Here is a 15,509-nt window from a genome sequence, read left to right as displayed (position 1 = left end):
GATGGTACTACCTGCGTATTATCTACTACTATCTGCATATCTGAGGTTCTTGATATTTCTCCCAGCAATCTTAATTCCAGCTTGAGCTTCATCCAGCCCATCATTTCTCATGATGTACTCTGCATATGTTAAATAAACAGGGTGACAATATACAACCCTGATGTACTCCTTTCCCAGCTTTGAACCAGTCCGTTTTTCCATGTCTGGTTCTAACTTGCTTCTTGATCTGCATACAGGTTTCTCAGGAGACAGATAAGGTGGTCTGGTATTCCCATCTCTTGAAGAATTTTCCACAGTTTGTTGTGATCCACACAGTCAAGGGCTTTAGCGTAGTCAATGAAGCAGAAGTAGATGTTTTTCTGGAATTCCTTTATTTCTTTAATGATCCAACAAATGTTGGCAATTTGACCTCTGGTTCCTCTGCCTTTTCTAAATCCAGCTTGTACAACTGGAAGTTCTCAGTTCATGTGCTGTCAAAGCCTAGCTTGAAGGATTTAAGCATTACCTTGCTAGCATGTGAAATAAGCGCAGTTGTGCAGTGGTTTGAACATTCTTTGGCACTGCCCTTATTTGGGACTGGAATAAAAACTGACCTTTTCCAATCCTGTGCCCATTGCTGAGTTTTCCAAATTTGCTGGCATATTGACTGCAGCACTTTAATAACATCATCTTTTAGGATCTGAAATAGCTCAGCTGGAATTCCATCTCCTCCACTAGCTTTGTTCGTATTAATGCCTCCTAAGGCGGAGCCTGGTGGGCTGCCGTCTATGGGGTCGCACAGAGTCAGACACGACTGAAGTGACTTAGCAGCAACAGCAGCAAGGCCCACTTGATTTCATACTCCAGGATATCTGGCTCTCGGTGAGTGATCACACTATCATGGTTATCCTGGTCATTAAGACCTTTTCGTACAGCTCTTCTGTGTATTTTTGCCACCTCTTCTTAATCTCTTCTGCTTCTGTTAGGTCTTTGCCTTCTGTTAGGCTGTTGTTGTTTAGTCGCTAAGTTCTGTTCAACTCTTTTTCGACCCCCATGGATTGTAGCCTGCCAGGGTCCTCTGTCCATGGAATTTCCCAGGCAAGAATAATGGAGAGGGTTGCCTTTTCCTTCTCCAGGGGATCTTCCCAACCCAGGGATTGAACCCATGTCTTGTGCATTGGCAGGCGAATTCTTTACCACTGAGCCCCACCAGGGAAGTCTGAAGGAAGCCTCTAGAAATTGGAAAAGGCAAAGATACAGATTCTTCCCTGCAGCCTAAGGAAGACAAAGCTACTGATACCCTTTTTTTTTTTAAATTGAGGTATATTTGACATATAACTTTACATTAGGTTCAGGTGTAAAACACAAGAATCTTGTGAAATGATCACCATGATAAATCTAGTTAACACTGATCATGACACATAGTTATAAATTTTTTTCTTGTGATGATGATATCTATCCTGCTTCTTTTATTTTAGCCCCTCAAAAACCCATTTCAGACTTCTAACCTCCAGATTGGAAGATAATATATTTTTAAGCTACTAAGTTTTGTGTAATTTGTTATAGCAGCAGTAGAGTTCATCTAGAGTCCAGTGAATCTGTGTGTTCAGATTCATATATCTTTTGTATATGTAATTTATTTTTGGCTGTGCTAGGTATTCGTTGCTGTGCAGGCTTTTCTCCAGTTGCAGGGAGTGGGAGCTTCTCATTGTGGTGGTTTCTCTCGTGGAGCATGGGATCTAGGTGCACATGAGTTTCAGTATTTGCAACTCCCGGGCTCTAGAGCACAAGCTCAATAATTGTGGTACTTGGGCTTAGCTGCTCCTTGGCATGTGAGATCTTCTTGGACCAGGGATCGAACTTGTGTATCCTGCATTGGCAGGCAGATTCTTTACCACTGAGCCACCAGGGAAGCCCTAGATTCATATATCTTATTGCCTTTATAATAGTTTCATGTGGCTGTCTCGTAGGCATCTCAAATCTAACACATCACAAATTACACCTTTACTTTTAAATCCCTAAACCTGACTACTCCCCCAGCTTTTCATCTTGGTAAATGGCACCAATCACCCAATTACCAATACCAGACATCTGGAAGTCAACCTTCGTTTTCTCTGTCATCCTTGCATGTGTACTAAGTCACTTCAGTCATGTCCAACTCTTTGTGACCCTATGGACTGTTGCTCGCCAGGCTCCTCTGTCCATGGAATTTTTCAGGCAAGAATACTGGAGTGGGTTGCCACGCCCTTCTTCAGGGGATCTTCCCAGGGATCGAACCATGTCTCTTACGTCTCCTACATTGGCAGGCGGGTTCTTTACCACTGAGCCACCTGGGAAGCCCCGTCCTTTCATACCTGATTCATAATTAAGTTTCATCAATTCTACTTCCAAACTAAATATCATATCCAACCACTTCAATCGAGTTTCACTGCCACCATTTTTTTTTTACCATCAATTTTCTTTTCTTTAATATGGAATGCGTGTATATACTACACAATACAAAAGATATTATAAAAATAAATTCAGTGAAAAGTTTATCTCTTCCCAGCTCTGCCAAATGCAATTAGTGGTATGGGTTTTGTGTGTATATGTGTGTGTGTGTATCCTTTCAGAGATTTTTTTTTTCACTACCACAATTCTCAACTTTCAACCAGTCCATTTTCCACAGAATAGCAAAAGTGATATTTAAAAAAGAAATCTGCTGGTACTTCCTTGCAGGAAGGAAATCCCCTAATATCTGTCCTTTTGTGGCTGATGTGACCTCTTGGTGACATCAAGCTAGCTGCAGGGGAACTAACGGTTCACATATATTCTGTAAATTAGAGCATCATTAACTGAAATAAATTAAGTGCAAAAGTTTATTGGGCTTGAAATTCACTTTAGCAAGAACTGACAATGAATCATTAAGCTGTTTAGTTTCACTTGTGGTAAATTATTTACTAGCTGTAAAAATATTTTAATATACTGTATCACCAACTCAAAGCTTGTCAGTGGTGACTAAGGAGTTTGAAACAATCATTAGAAAGTGTTCATCAGGAGCTGTGTGAGCCCTTTCCCGCCACTTTCTCTGCCACCTCTATGTTCCTCTCTGTAAGTCTCTGGGGCAGGACGGCCTGGGGGTTCCGCGCATCATAAGGATCAGCAGGTCTCCTCTTTGCCCTGGTCATCAGCATCCACAGATCCTTCTAGTAGACGCGGTTCTGGAGGGGCACAGCTTCACTCGGGAGACGGCTCTGGGTGGACCGCCACACGACCGTATTGTTTTGGTCCTGCCTGTGAAATGACTGCGTGAGAAGGCCTGAGACATTGCCTCTAGGGCTCAAGGCCAAAACAACTACCCGTGAGGCGCTCGGGTTCCGAACTTTCACTTAACAGGCGGAGAAGCTGTCCAGGGGCGGGAACACCGACTGAGAACGAGAGCTGTCGCCTGGGGGCTACGCCACGTCCACGGAAGGCGCCGCCCCGGCCCGTCCTCCTCGCTCAGCCAATCGCAGAATTCCTCGCCGCTGACGTAGGGCGCGTCGGCCGATTTGGCGCTCGGGTGGGCGTGCAGGGCGCGCGGGGTGCGCCAGGAGCGGGTAGAGGCGAGTCATCGCTCTCGGTGCAGAGTGGCGGAAGCCGAAGGGGCTGTCTCGCGCCGGCCTGCGTTCCAGCTCGGCCCTCAGTTCTCACCCGCGAGGTCTGGCGGCGGCGACGCGGGAGAAACAGCGGACCCGCTACTGGTGAGACCTGCGTGCCGCCAGGGACTCGGGGGAGGGGTCGCGGGCTCGGGGAACGCCACCTGTCGGGCCCCAGGGCCTTCCTCTTTCGGCCTCCACCCGGAGGCCTCAGATCCCCGGCCGGCGGCTCCGCACCTCATCACGCCGTAGGTCCGCCCCAGGCCCGGGCCTCGCTATCTCCCGTGGGCCTGCACGCCAGGTCCGCTCCTTAGTCCAGTTGTGGGCTCAGCTGTTGGCTGGTGCAGCAGTTTTGAGTGCGGACCCCGGGTGAGTAACCCCGGAGTGGGGCTCGGGGTCTCAGAGGAAGGCCGGCTGCACTCTGTTCCTCCGGCTATCCTGAAAGACAGCGAGCAGCTGCTCACGGAGATGTGCAGGAGAAGGCAGGGAGCTCCGTAAAGATGAGTGGCCCTGGGATGTAAAGTGTCGGACGAAAGATGATCTTGAAGGTCTGTGCCTAACCCTGACTGTACTCTGAGTCTGAGCTTCCTTGGAAGCTTGATATGCATTTATTTCACTATCCCCACCCCCCACCCCCCACCGCGCGCCCCAGCACACTTGTAAAATTGTTAGAGCACGAAAGTTTTTTTTTTTTTTTTAATCCTGATGGAGAAGAGGCGTAGGGTACAACTTGGCATTTAGAGATAACTGTTCGAGTCGACTGTGGAAGCTCTGGAAGGAGTCACACCCTAGCATAGCTCAAGATAGTTCTGAATTTCAGACCACTTCAAGATAGACCTCTCCTGATTCTTGTGAGCCTCATCCGGTCTGCACTGAGCGAAGAGAGGGACTCATCATATGTGCCCTTGACTCACGCGGTGCCTGGCAGGAAGGTTCGCACTCATGAGTGCTTATGAAATGGACAGGCAAACACTGGATATGAGGACTATCTTGAGCGCTGATTTGGTGTTTGGTTTTGGCAGTTATTAGCTATGATTTGGGGCAGGTAAATTGGTTTTCACTGAGGTATGTCCATTTGTAAAACAGGACATAATAAGATAGGGCTGTGAGGATGAAGTGAGTTAATGCTTGTAAAGTTCTTAACATGTGCTTGGCAATTGTTTACTTTGATGGTTTCCTCTGCTCAGAAGGGCTTCCCTTGTGGCTCAGCTGGTAAAGAATCTGCCTGCAATATGGGAGATCTGGGTTCGATCCCTGGGTTGGGAAGAGCCCCTGGAGAAGGGAAAGGCTACCCACTCCAGGATTACTGGCCTGGAGAATTCCATGGACTATAGTTGCAAAGTTACTCAACTGAGCAACTTTCATTTCGCTTCTGCTCAGAAACTGCTTGAGCCAAGTGTCTTTTTCGATAGTTAAACGGGACCACAGTATTTATTTTCCTGGAAAGGGTCGCTCACCTTTTTGTCAGTATTTATAATAGTCTTGAGAGAATGTAGGTTTCTCAGATTGCCAGTGAGTTTGAGGTGAAGTCTTATTTTCATACCAGTATCTATGTTTTAGTAGCTCTGGTTACTCTCATGGAATTGAGTGAAATGAATGTAAATATCCAGTCTATCTGCTTTCTGAGCTTTAGGCTTTAAGGACTGTGGACAGTGCATCTTCATTGTTCATTTAAAAGATTTCTCGTTTTCCATACAATATTTTATATATGCTGAAAAGGATAGAAGACAACATGACACCCTGCACCAATCCTCAAGATTTAATACATATTAATATGTTACCATGTTTGTTTCAGATCTCTACTTAAACAATTTTTAAAAAAATGTTTACATAGACAACAGAAACCCTCTAAGCCCTCTTTTCCTTTCCCTTCCCTCCTCCTTCAGAGGTAACTACTTTCTTGAGTTGCTGTATAATTTTACTATAGATCAGTAAACAACATATAGTAATGTTTTACATATTTTTAGATGGTGCCCTATTGTATCTTTTTAGAATATACTGTTGTCATCTAACATTATATTTTAGATGTTTATTAATATTGACACATTTCAATGTAGTCCATTTGTTTTCATTACTCTCTGAGAGTCCACTGTGTAAATAAAAAGTTTTATCTTGTTTTACATTGCACTTTATGCAACTTAAAAACTCCTGGTATAGTTTAAGTCCATTATGTCACATTTATTCATTTCATACTGGTCGTGGAGACTCTGATCACAGTTCTTGGTGTAAAAATGGATCCTTAGACATTCCATTTTATCCAGAACAAATAATAATTATACTGGGCAGTGAAAGAAAATTTGTTACTTTTGTTCCTAGTGCTTCTGTTGGGAAGGTGATCTATTAATGTGGCTTGGTGGCATGTACTAGATTCTAAGTTCCTAAAAACCAGAGGTGAGATCTTCCTCAGCTCCACATCTCTGCTTTCCGTTGCTCTGCACAGAGGCAGTTCTCAATAAACGTTTGTGACACTTTTACTTTCAGGGCTCTCATAACCCTACATATATTTGAAAAGTTGATGGCCGGCAATTTTCAAAATTTCACTATAAAAAATATAATTTTATTTATTTATTTTGGCTGTGCTGGATCTCCATTGCTGTGCAGGCTTTTCTCTAGGTGTGGAGAGTGGGGGCTACTGTCCACTTGGGGTGTGCAGGCTTCTCATTGTGGTGGCTTCTCTTCTTGTGGAGCACTGGCTCTGTGGGATGTGGGCTTCAGTGTTTGTGGCATGTGGGCTCCGAGGTTGCAGTCCCCAGGTTCTAGAGCACAGGTTCCACAGTTGTGGTCCATAGGCTTAGTTGCTCTGCAGCATGTGGGATCTTCCCAGACCAGGGATCAAAACTCATCTCCTGCATGATCAGGCAGATCCTTTATGATTGAGCCACAGGGAAGCCCAGACTTGCACTTTTAGATTTTATCTCTCTGATCTGCCTCTTGAGAAACCTATATGCAGGTCAGGAAGCAACAGTTAGAATTGGACATGGAACAACAGACTGGGTCCAAATAGGAAAAGGAGTATGTCAAGGCTGTATATTGTCACCCTGCTTATTTAACTTATGCAGAGTACATCACGAGAAACGCTGGGCTGGAAGAAGCACAAGCTGGAATCAAGATTGATGGGAGAAATATCAATAACCTCAGATATACATATGACACCACCTTTATGGCAGAAAGTAAAGGGGAACTAAATAGCCTCTTGATCAAAGTGAAAGAAGAGACTGGAAAAGTAGGCTTAAAGCTCAACATTCAGAAAACTAAGATCATGGCATCTGGTCCCATCACTTCATGGGAAATAGATGAGGAAACAGTGGAAACAGTGTCAGACTTTATTTTTGGGGCTCCAAAATCACTGCAGATGGTAATTGCAGCCATGAAATTAAAAGATGCTTACTCCTTGGAAGGAAAGTTATGACCAACCTAGATAGCATATTCAAAAGCAGAGACATTGCTTTGCCAACAAAGGTCCGTCTAGTCAAGGCTATGGTTTTTCCAGTAGTCATGTATGGATGTGAGAGTTGGACTGTGAAGAAAGCTGAGCACCGAAGAATTGATGCTTTTGAATTGTGGTGTTGGAGAAGACTGTTGAGAGTCCCTTGGACTGCAAGGAGATTCAACCAGTCCATTCTAAAGGAGATCAGTCCTGGGTGTTCTTTGGAAGGACCGATGATAAAGCTGAAATTCCAATACTTTGGCCACCTGATGTGAAGAGTTGACTCATTGGAAAAGACTCTGATGCTGGGAGGGGTTGGGGGCAGGAGGAGAAGGGGATGACAGAGGATGAGATGGCTGGATGGCATCACCGACTCGATGGACGTGAGTTTGGGTGAACTCCGGGAGTTGGTGGTGGACAGGGAGGCTTGGCGTGCTGCGGTTCATGGGGTGGCAAAGAGTTGGACACGACTGAGCAACTGAATTGAACTGGACTGAATGCCTTTAAGGGCTTCCCTGGTGGCTCAGTGGTTAAAGAATCCCTTTGCCGATACAGGAGATGTGACTTTGATCCCTGGGTCAGGAAGATTCCTTGGAGAAGGAAATGGCAACCCACTCCAGTGTTCTTGCCTGGGAAATCCTGTGGACAGAGGAGCCTGGCGGCTACAGTCCATAGGAGTCACCAAAGAGTTGGACATGACTTAGTGACTAAAAAACTACAACAACAATGTCTTTAAAGTTTCCCATTTTACCACTTGATTCAGAAATGTAATTAAGAACAATTAAAAAGCAAGGTATGTGACAACAATTTGTAGAATATATTGCTAATTGCCTAATACACTCTCTGTATATTTATAAAATATATTTGTATTTATATATGTGAAGAAATATATGTGTATTTTTTGTATATATAGTTTATCTGTAGGAGGATGGATAAGTAACTAGCAACTCTAAGCACCCAGGGAGAACTCTACGTCTGAGGACACAGATGAGAAGACTTTTAGAGCCTCTTGTGCCTTTTCAGTTTTAAACTGTGTGAATGTACTATCTAATCAAAAGTTAGTTAAATTAAAATTATTTTTTAAAAATAATTCTCCCCTTAAAAAAAGGATTTTTACCATTATTACACTTCAAAAAAAAAAAAAAGATTTAGCTTTTTTCTTTAAAAAACTTTTGGTCTTAGTAACATTTGTATTTTTTTCATAGTTTGTGTAATATGGCTACTTTCACTTTTGGTAGAATAACCTTTGAATTATCTGATAAGCACTAAGCATTTTAGAATTGCCAGATAGAAAGTTTACTATTCTAAAATAAATACAAATTTACCAACCTTTGGTTGGTAAAAAAATCCATTTGCTTTGCCTCATCTAGCAAATTAAATATCATCAGCAATTTATTCAGCTCAAATTTAATGAGTGGAAGAAGATTTACGTACAAGAACACTTAGGCCAGCTGGTTTTGGAAAAATATCTTTGTCTCTTTGGTTAGGTAGTGCTTGTGGGAAAAGAAAATGTGAAAGTGTTAGTCGCTCAGTTGTGTCTGACTCTTTGTGACCCCATGAACTGTAGCCCACCAGGCTCCTCTGTCCATGGGATTCTTCAGGCAAGAAAACTGGAGTGGGTAGCCATTCCCTTCTCCAGAGGATCTTCCCTGCTCAGGCATTGAAGCCTGGTCTCCTTCATTGTAGGCAGATTCTTTACCTTCTGAGCCATAGCTAGTGCTTAGACCTTACAAATACAACTCTCTTGACAGAATGTTCATTACACTATCTTATAAATGCTTTCCATTGGGTGGAATTAGTTCTTACTGGAGATTATAAATTCTGAGTGGGCCTAATGATGGGCAGTTTGTGTGATTATAGAAGTTCCAGCATAAGAGAGATGAGGTATCAACAGCAGAAGGTTACTGGCAGTATTTCCACTGAGTTTGGGTCTACCTTGATTGAAAAGGCAGCTCCCCTTTTATTGGCACCCTTACTCAAGCTTCTCTGGATTCCTGATCACAAATTCTAAATGTTGATACACTTCCTGAGACCTAAGCATTGAGATTAGTCCATGAAGTTAAACTTTACATTGATATAAGGAAGTTTTAAAAACTCCATGAAACATAACTCTTACACCTTGTCCCTGGTTTTTACTTTTTGAACTGAGAGTACAGGATGGTGGGGGATAGGGGGGCAGAGGAGTTGAGCAGTAGTAGGTGGCTCAGTGGTAAAGAATCCACCTGCCAAGCAGGAGTCTCGGGTTTGATCCCTGGGTTGAGGTGATTGCCTGGAAAAGGAAATGGCAGCCCACTCCAATATTCTTGCAGGGGAAATCCCATGGACAGAGGAGCCTGGAGGGCTATAGTCCATGTGGTCACAAAGAGTTGCACATGACTTAGCAACTAAACAACAACAATATATGTGTATGGTAGGCCACAGTGCTCAGAGGGAGGCAGTGATGAAAAGGGGTGGAGCAGGGAGGAATTGAGGTTTATGTGAAGGCTTTCCAGAAGAGGTGATGCTCAGACTGATTTTAAAGGTTGCGGAAGAATCCAGGCAAGAGGGAAAGGAAGTTTTAGGCAGAGGAACGTGCATCTAAAAAGGCACAGAAATATGAAGACCCACTGGTTGAACTACATGCACTTCAGCATGGCTTTGGCTCAGAGTAAGGGTAATTATAATGGTTGGAAGAGTGGACTAGGTTCAGATCTGCAATTTGGAATTTATCCATAGGTGATATATGTTTAGCAATGTAATCAGGTTTACAAACTTGGAGAGATCACCCTGAAAGTTTGTGGGAGTCAGGGCAAGACCAGAGACAGGTAATCCACTTTGAGGGGCTTCCCAGATGGCCCTAGTGGTAAAGAACTCGCCTGCCAATGCAGGAGACACGAGAGACACGGGTTTGATTCCCTGGGTCTGGAAGATGCCCTGAAGGAGGACATGGCAACCCACTCCAGTATTCTTGCCTGGAGAATCCCAGGGGCAGAGGAGCCTGGCAGACTACAGTCCATGGGGTCACAAAAGAGTCGGACACAACTTAGACTAAACAACAATCCACTTTGACAGCTATTAGAATTGTTCTGACCCGAGGTCAGGTATTGGACTAGGAGATGTCCTGGTGGGTGGGGATGGAGAGGAGATAGATTTGAAAGATATTCAGAAGGTAGAATTGACAGGGCTGAGGAAGTACTGGGTGAGGAACAGAGAAGACAAGCATGTCAAGGCATTTGGATGAATGGGATTTCATAACGGAGTTAGAGAATAAGGAAGGAGGAACAGGTTTGGAAAAGAAAATGAGTTCCATCTGGGACAGTGACTTTGAGGTGCCTGTGGGGAAGGAGATAGCTGGTAGGCATTTGGAGTTGTCAACTTTGTAGGCACTGGCTAGGGATGTGAATGAGGCCTTGAAGATAGGGGGTTTTGTTTCGTCTTACTCATCTTTTCCTCAGCACTAATCACAGTGCTTTGTGTGTAGTGTGAGAGTGAGTAACTCATTTGTTATAGGATGTGCTCTTGAATCTTGGGGAAGTAATTTCCTCCCCCAAGGCTTGTCTTTCTCTTTCTGCAAGTGGGGAAGTTGAACTAAATCAGTGGCTTTCAACCAAACTTTTGCTTTAGTCTGGTATATTGGGATTGATTGTGAGGAATGGCAAGTGATTTTTAATTAATAATAAAGAGCTGATGTTTGCTTGCCTTTTAAATGAGAGATGATTTGTTACTCTTTCCAGACAAACCATACAAAATGGTCACAAGCTTTTGCTTAAAGGGAGAATTCTACACTTGACAGCTAAGCCACAGTGTTATTAGTGAGTTTGTTTAATGTTCCCATTTTGGTTCAATCAAGCTTGTCCAGCTATAGCGTCTAAATAAAGTTAGACTTGATTACAGACCATATTCTAAAGAACTGATTAGTTGCTTTTAACCACTGCAATTAGATTACCATAAAAGGGGGGAAAGGAGCCCATAAAATTAAAACAAAACTATCTTTCCCTCACCAAAAAAAAAAAAAAAGAGAGAGAGAGAAACAGTCACACCCTGCAACTAATCCTGACAACTACCTTCATTCACAGTGGTGGTGGTTCAGTCACCAAGTTGTGTTTGACTCTTCCTACCCCGTGGACTGTAGTCCACCAGGCTCCTCTGTCCGTGGGACTTCCAGGCAGGAATGCTAGAGTGGGTTGCCATTTCCTTCTCCAGGAGCTTTATACTTAAACCATGATGGGGAAAATGAATAAAAGCAGAAAGAGGCTATTGCTTTTAAACGTTTCACCACAATCCAGATGATACTTCTAGCCTCTGCTCATGCTAATTTACAACAGTGAATGAGGACAAGACATAGATTTGCTAATGTGCAAATCAGCAAAGGACTGGCAGTGTCTGGGCTTTTATTCTGTAGTATTTCTAAGACTGTGTCCATTAAATGCAAACAAAAAAGGAAGAAGTCTTGGCAGAACAGTGGAAGTGATGCATACTTGATGATCAATGGATTTAAATATTATCTGTGGCATACAGCCTAGTCCATGCTTCAGCTGTTTCTATGGCTTGGGCTTCGTTGGTCTTCCACTGCTCCGCTACATCATTTGTTAATGGATCATCTGGACTGGGAGCACTTAACAAAGACTGGATTGATAGCAGAACTATGCACATCTGCAATGCTGGGGACTACTTGTCTTTCAAAATATCTAAACATTCTTCCCAACTTTTCTACATTCGGATGATAGATTCTGGTCATGAAACACACTTTGGGGGCTGCCATTGGGTATTCTTTTGAAGGAATGGTTCAGGTTTAAAAGTCCCTCCCTTTATCACTATACTTAATGATGGTTAAAGATTTAAGACTGCAAAATTTTATGTTTATATCTTGGATCTATCATTCTGATTATAAATAAACTTTTTGTCTCTGTAATGTCTTATTATTGAAGTACAGTTGAACAATATGTTAATTACTGTTGTACAGCAAAGTGATTCAGTTATACATACATATGTTCTTTTCATATTCTCTTCCATTATGGTTTATCACAGGATATTAATTTTTATTTTTGCAACTTCAGGAACTCTATTTTCAGAACCTCTCAAAAAGAAAACAAATCATGGAGAAGAAAGAGAATAACCGGAAGCTTCGGGTTTGTGTTGCTACTTGCAACCGTGCTGATTATTCTAAACTTGCCCCCATCATGTTTGGCATTAAAATGGAACCTGAGTTCTTTGAACTTGACGTGGTGGTACTTGGCTCTCACCTGATAGATGACTATGGGTAAGATGAAAGCATTTTCTTATGGTATTCTTCATCGCAACATGGTGTACTACTGAGAACTTGGGTCCTGGAGCCATGTGGACCCAGCTTCAAACGCCAGTTCTACCACTTAGTTTTTAGGTGGCCTTGGAGGAGTTGCCTAGCACTTCTGAGCTTCAGGTTCCTCAGTTATAAAACAGTAGGAACTTGTATTGCAGGTTACTGTGAAGAATGGAGATAGTGACATAAAATGTCTATACAGGGATGCTGCCTATTAGATGCTAGTAAATTATAGCCATTATTATTACTATTATTTGCTACTACATTCAGAAATGCCATTTATAAATGTATATTGTGTGACTATAATGTGATTTTATATAATCTGTTTTGAGAGTTCTAATGCTAATCCTACATGAAAAAACTGTATAAAGTAGTAGATACTGAATAGGATTTTAAAAATCTAATCTATAAGATAAAGTAGAATTACCATTACCATTGATACTTATTTTGATGACATTAGGTTTGTTATTGATCACAGTCTAAATATGAAAGATGAAACTTGGGAAATCTTTCAGGGAGCAGAAAGAATGTATATACCAAAGATGAACATTGATTTTGTTATGTGTTAATAATAAAGTGGCTTTAGTGCACCCTTGTGGCATGAAAACATTAATGCAGCCTCTGAAGAAGGTAAAAAATACAATATGAAAGAAGCTTGTGTTAAGGTAAAATTGTCTTTTTCAGACTGTCCTTTAACAATAAGATAATGACAGCAAAAACAAAAACCTGCTTCCAAAAACAAATTTGGCAATTTGCTATAAGAAAACACTTTTAAAGACTAGAGAAGAAACTTATGGATAGCTTAAAAGTTCATAGATTTTTAAAATGTGAAATGAATTTTGGCTATCTAAGAAAATCCGCTTGAGTGTTCTTACATTGTTGAACAGAAATTGGACAAAGTAGAAGAGAAATTTTAGTTACAAACTGAGGTAAAAATCTAAGTGTGTTCTTTTACTTCTTTGAGAAAAGTTTGGCAGAAGACTGGTAGGGGAGAGGCTTTCAAAGAGATGGCGGTAGGTCTCTTACCTGCCTGCCACAGTAATTAAGGGGGAAGGTAGTGTTTGTCAGGTGAGACTGTCAAAATGGAAACTTGACTGGTACTGGAAATACTTGTCTGTAGTGCATTCTCACACAAGAAACTGGTTGCTCATGGGGAGAAGCACTGGATAACTGGAAAACAAAAGTGAGAAGTAGCCTTTTCACTTATAACCCTTTGTATACTGAGTTTTAAACCATGTGATTATACTATTTAAGAAGACATTAGGGCTTCCCTGGTGGCTAAGTGGTAAAGGATTCACCTGCTACTGCAGGAGATGTGGGTTTGATCCCTGGTCAGGGAAGATCCCACATGCCATGGAGCAGCTAAGCCTTCGTGCCACAACTCTTGATCCTGTGCTTAGAGCCAGGGAACTGCAACTACTGAAGCCCAAGTGCCCTAGAGCCCACGCTCCACAACAGGAGAAGCCACCACAGTGAGAGAAGCCTGAGCGCTGCAGCTAGAGGAAAGCCCACGCAGCAACGAAGACCCAGCACACCAAAAAATAATACGTAAATAAAAACTATAGGGAAAAAAGAAGACGTTAAATCAACAGAAGCAGTTAGCTACCTTTCTACCTCAGCTAGTTGAATTCTTTTAAAAAAACATCATTTTTATACTCTTAAGAATTGGGCAAAAAAATTCAAATGAATAACAGACTCCTTAGGAATTCATTGGTTCATTTATTCAGCACTTTTTTTTTTTCAGATTGGTGTTATAGGTTTTTTTTTGTTTTTTGAAGTATAGTTGATTACAATGTTGTGCTAATTTCTGCTATATAGCAAAGTGACTCAGTTATATGCACATATACATTCTTTTTTGTATTCTTTTCCATTATCCCAGGAAATTGGATATTGTTCCCTGTGCTATATATACAGTAGGATCTTGTTGTTTATCCATTCTAAATGTAATAGTTTGCATTTACTAACCCCAGCCTTCCAGTCTATCCCTCTGCCTTCCCTGATCGCCCTGGCAACCACAAGTCTATTCTGTTTGTCTGTGAGTCTGGTTTTTGTAGATAGGTTCATCTGTGCCATATTTCATTTCATTTATTAATTTGACCACACCATGTGGGCTTATGGGATCTTAGTTCCCTGACTAGGGATTGAATCCTGACCCTCAGCAGTGAAAGCACCAAGTTCTAACCACTGGACTGCCCAGAAATTCCCTGAATTACCTATTTCTTCTTGATTCAATTTTGGTGGGCTCTATGTTTTGTATGTTTCTAGAAATTTGCCCATTTCTTCTGAGTGTCAAATTTGTTGGCGTATAATTGTTCATAGTATTCTGTTAGGGGTTTTTGTATTTTGTGGTATTAGTTGAGATTTCTCCTTTTATATTTCTAATTTTTCAAAAATTTGAGTTCTGTCTTTCTTTTTGGTGAGCCTGGCTAAAGATTTGTCAGTTTTGTTTGCCCTTTCAAAGAATCAGCTCTTGGTTTTACTGATTTTTTTTTTCAATTGTTTTTTTAAATCTCTACTTTATTTCCTCTCTGATAAATTTATATTTTATTTCCTTCATTCTGCTGACTTTAGGTTTTGTTTGTTCTTTTTCTAATTATTTTAGGTGGTAGGTTAGTTTGTTTATTTGAGCTTTTTCTTGTTTTTTGAGGAAGACCTGTATTGCTATGAACTTTCCTCTAAGAACTACTTTTGCTGCATCCCATAGATTTTTGTATAGTTGTGTTTTCATTGTCATTTGTCTCAAGGTATTTTTTAATTGTTTTGATTTTCTCACTCACCCCCCCCCACCTTTTTGTAGTAGCATGTCGTTTAGTATCCATGAAATCATTTTTTCTCCTCTTTTCTTATAATTGATTTCTAGTTTTGTGCTTTATTTCAAAGGGATTTTGATTATGGTTCCTGATTCAGATGGTTAGGTATGAACATTCTGTAGGTAGGACAGTCTCAGAATTAAAGCTGTGTTGCAATCTTAGAAGACATACCTGCCAGAGCTTTCCAAATTTGGTAAAAAAAACAAGCCCAGAAAAACCCAACATTGATGTACATATACAGAAAGGTCAACAACCCTTAACAGATAAATACAAAGAAAACTACATGTAGACATAGCTTAGTCAGTTTGCCGAAGACAAGAAAATCTTGAAAGCAACAAGACCAAAGATTACATTTCTTACAGGGGAACTAATGATAAGAATAATTAACTCACTGACAG

General features: G+C 41.6%; 1 protein-coding gene across 7 annotated transcripts in view; it reads left to right on the top strand.

The window, feature by feature from the left end:
• The window catches only part of GNE (glucosamine (UDP-N-acetyl)-2-epimerase/N-acetylmannosamine kinase), a 59,855-nt gene that overhangs the window by 13,780 nt on the left and 30,566 nt on the right, over positions 1-15,509 (top strand). For 3 of the 7 annotated variants that reach the window (XR_009495488.1, XM_005210123.5, XM_059889288.1), the window contains exon 2: positions 12,060-12,262. The exons of 1 other annotated variant lie outside the window; for it this stretch is intronic. Coding sequence is in view for 4 of the 6 variants with exons in the window: in XM_005210123.5 (XP_005210180.1) it covers positions 12,060-12,262 (203 nt within the window). In the remaining 2 variants the exon portion in view is untranslated. Of the gene's footprint in view, positions 1-3,518; positions 3,702-12,059; positions 12,263-15,509 lie in introns of those variants that run through there. 3 more of the 7 variants (XM_010807952.4, XM_024995994.2, NM_001191143.4) reach the window with 3 other exon arrangements.

Source organism: Bos taurus, chromosome 8, assembly GCF_002263795.3.
Source record: "Bos taurus isolate L1 Dominette 01449 registration number 42190680 breed Hereford chromosome 8, ARS-UCD2.0, whole genome shotgun sequence".
NCBI lineage: Eukaryota > Metazoa > Chordata > Mammalia > Artiodactyla > Bovidae > Bos > Bos taurus.
This window is presented reverse-complemented; position numbering and strand designations above follow the sequence as displayed.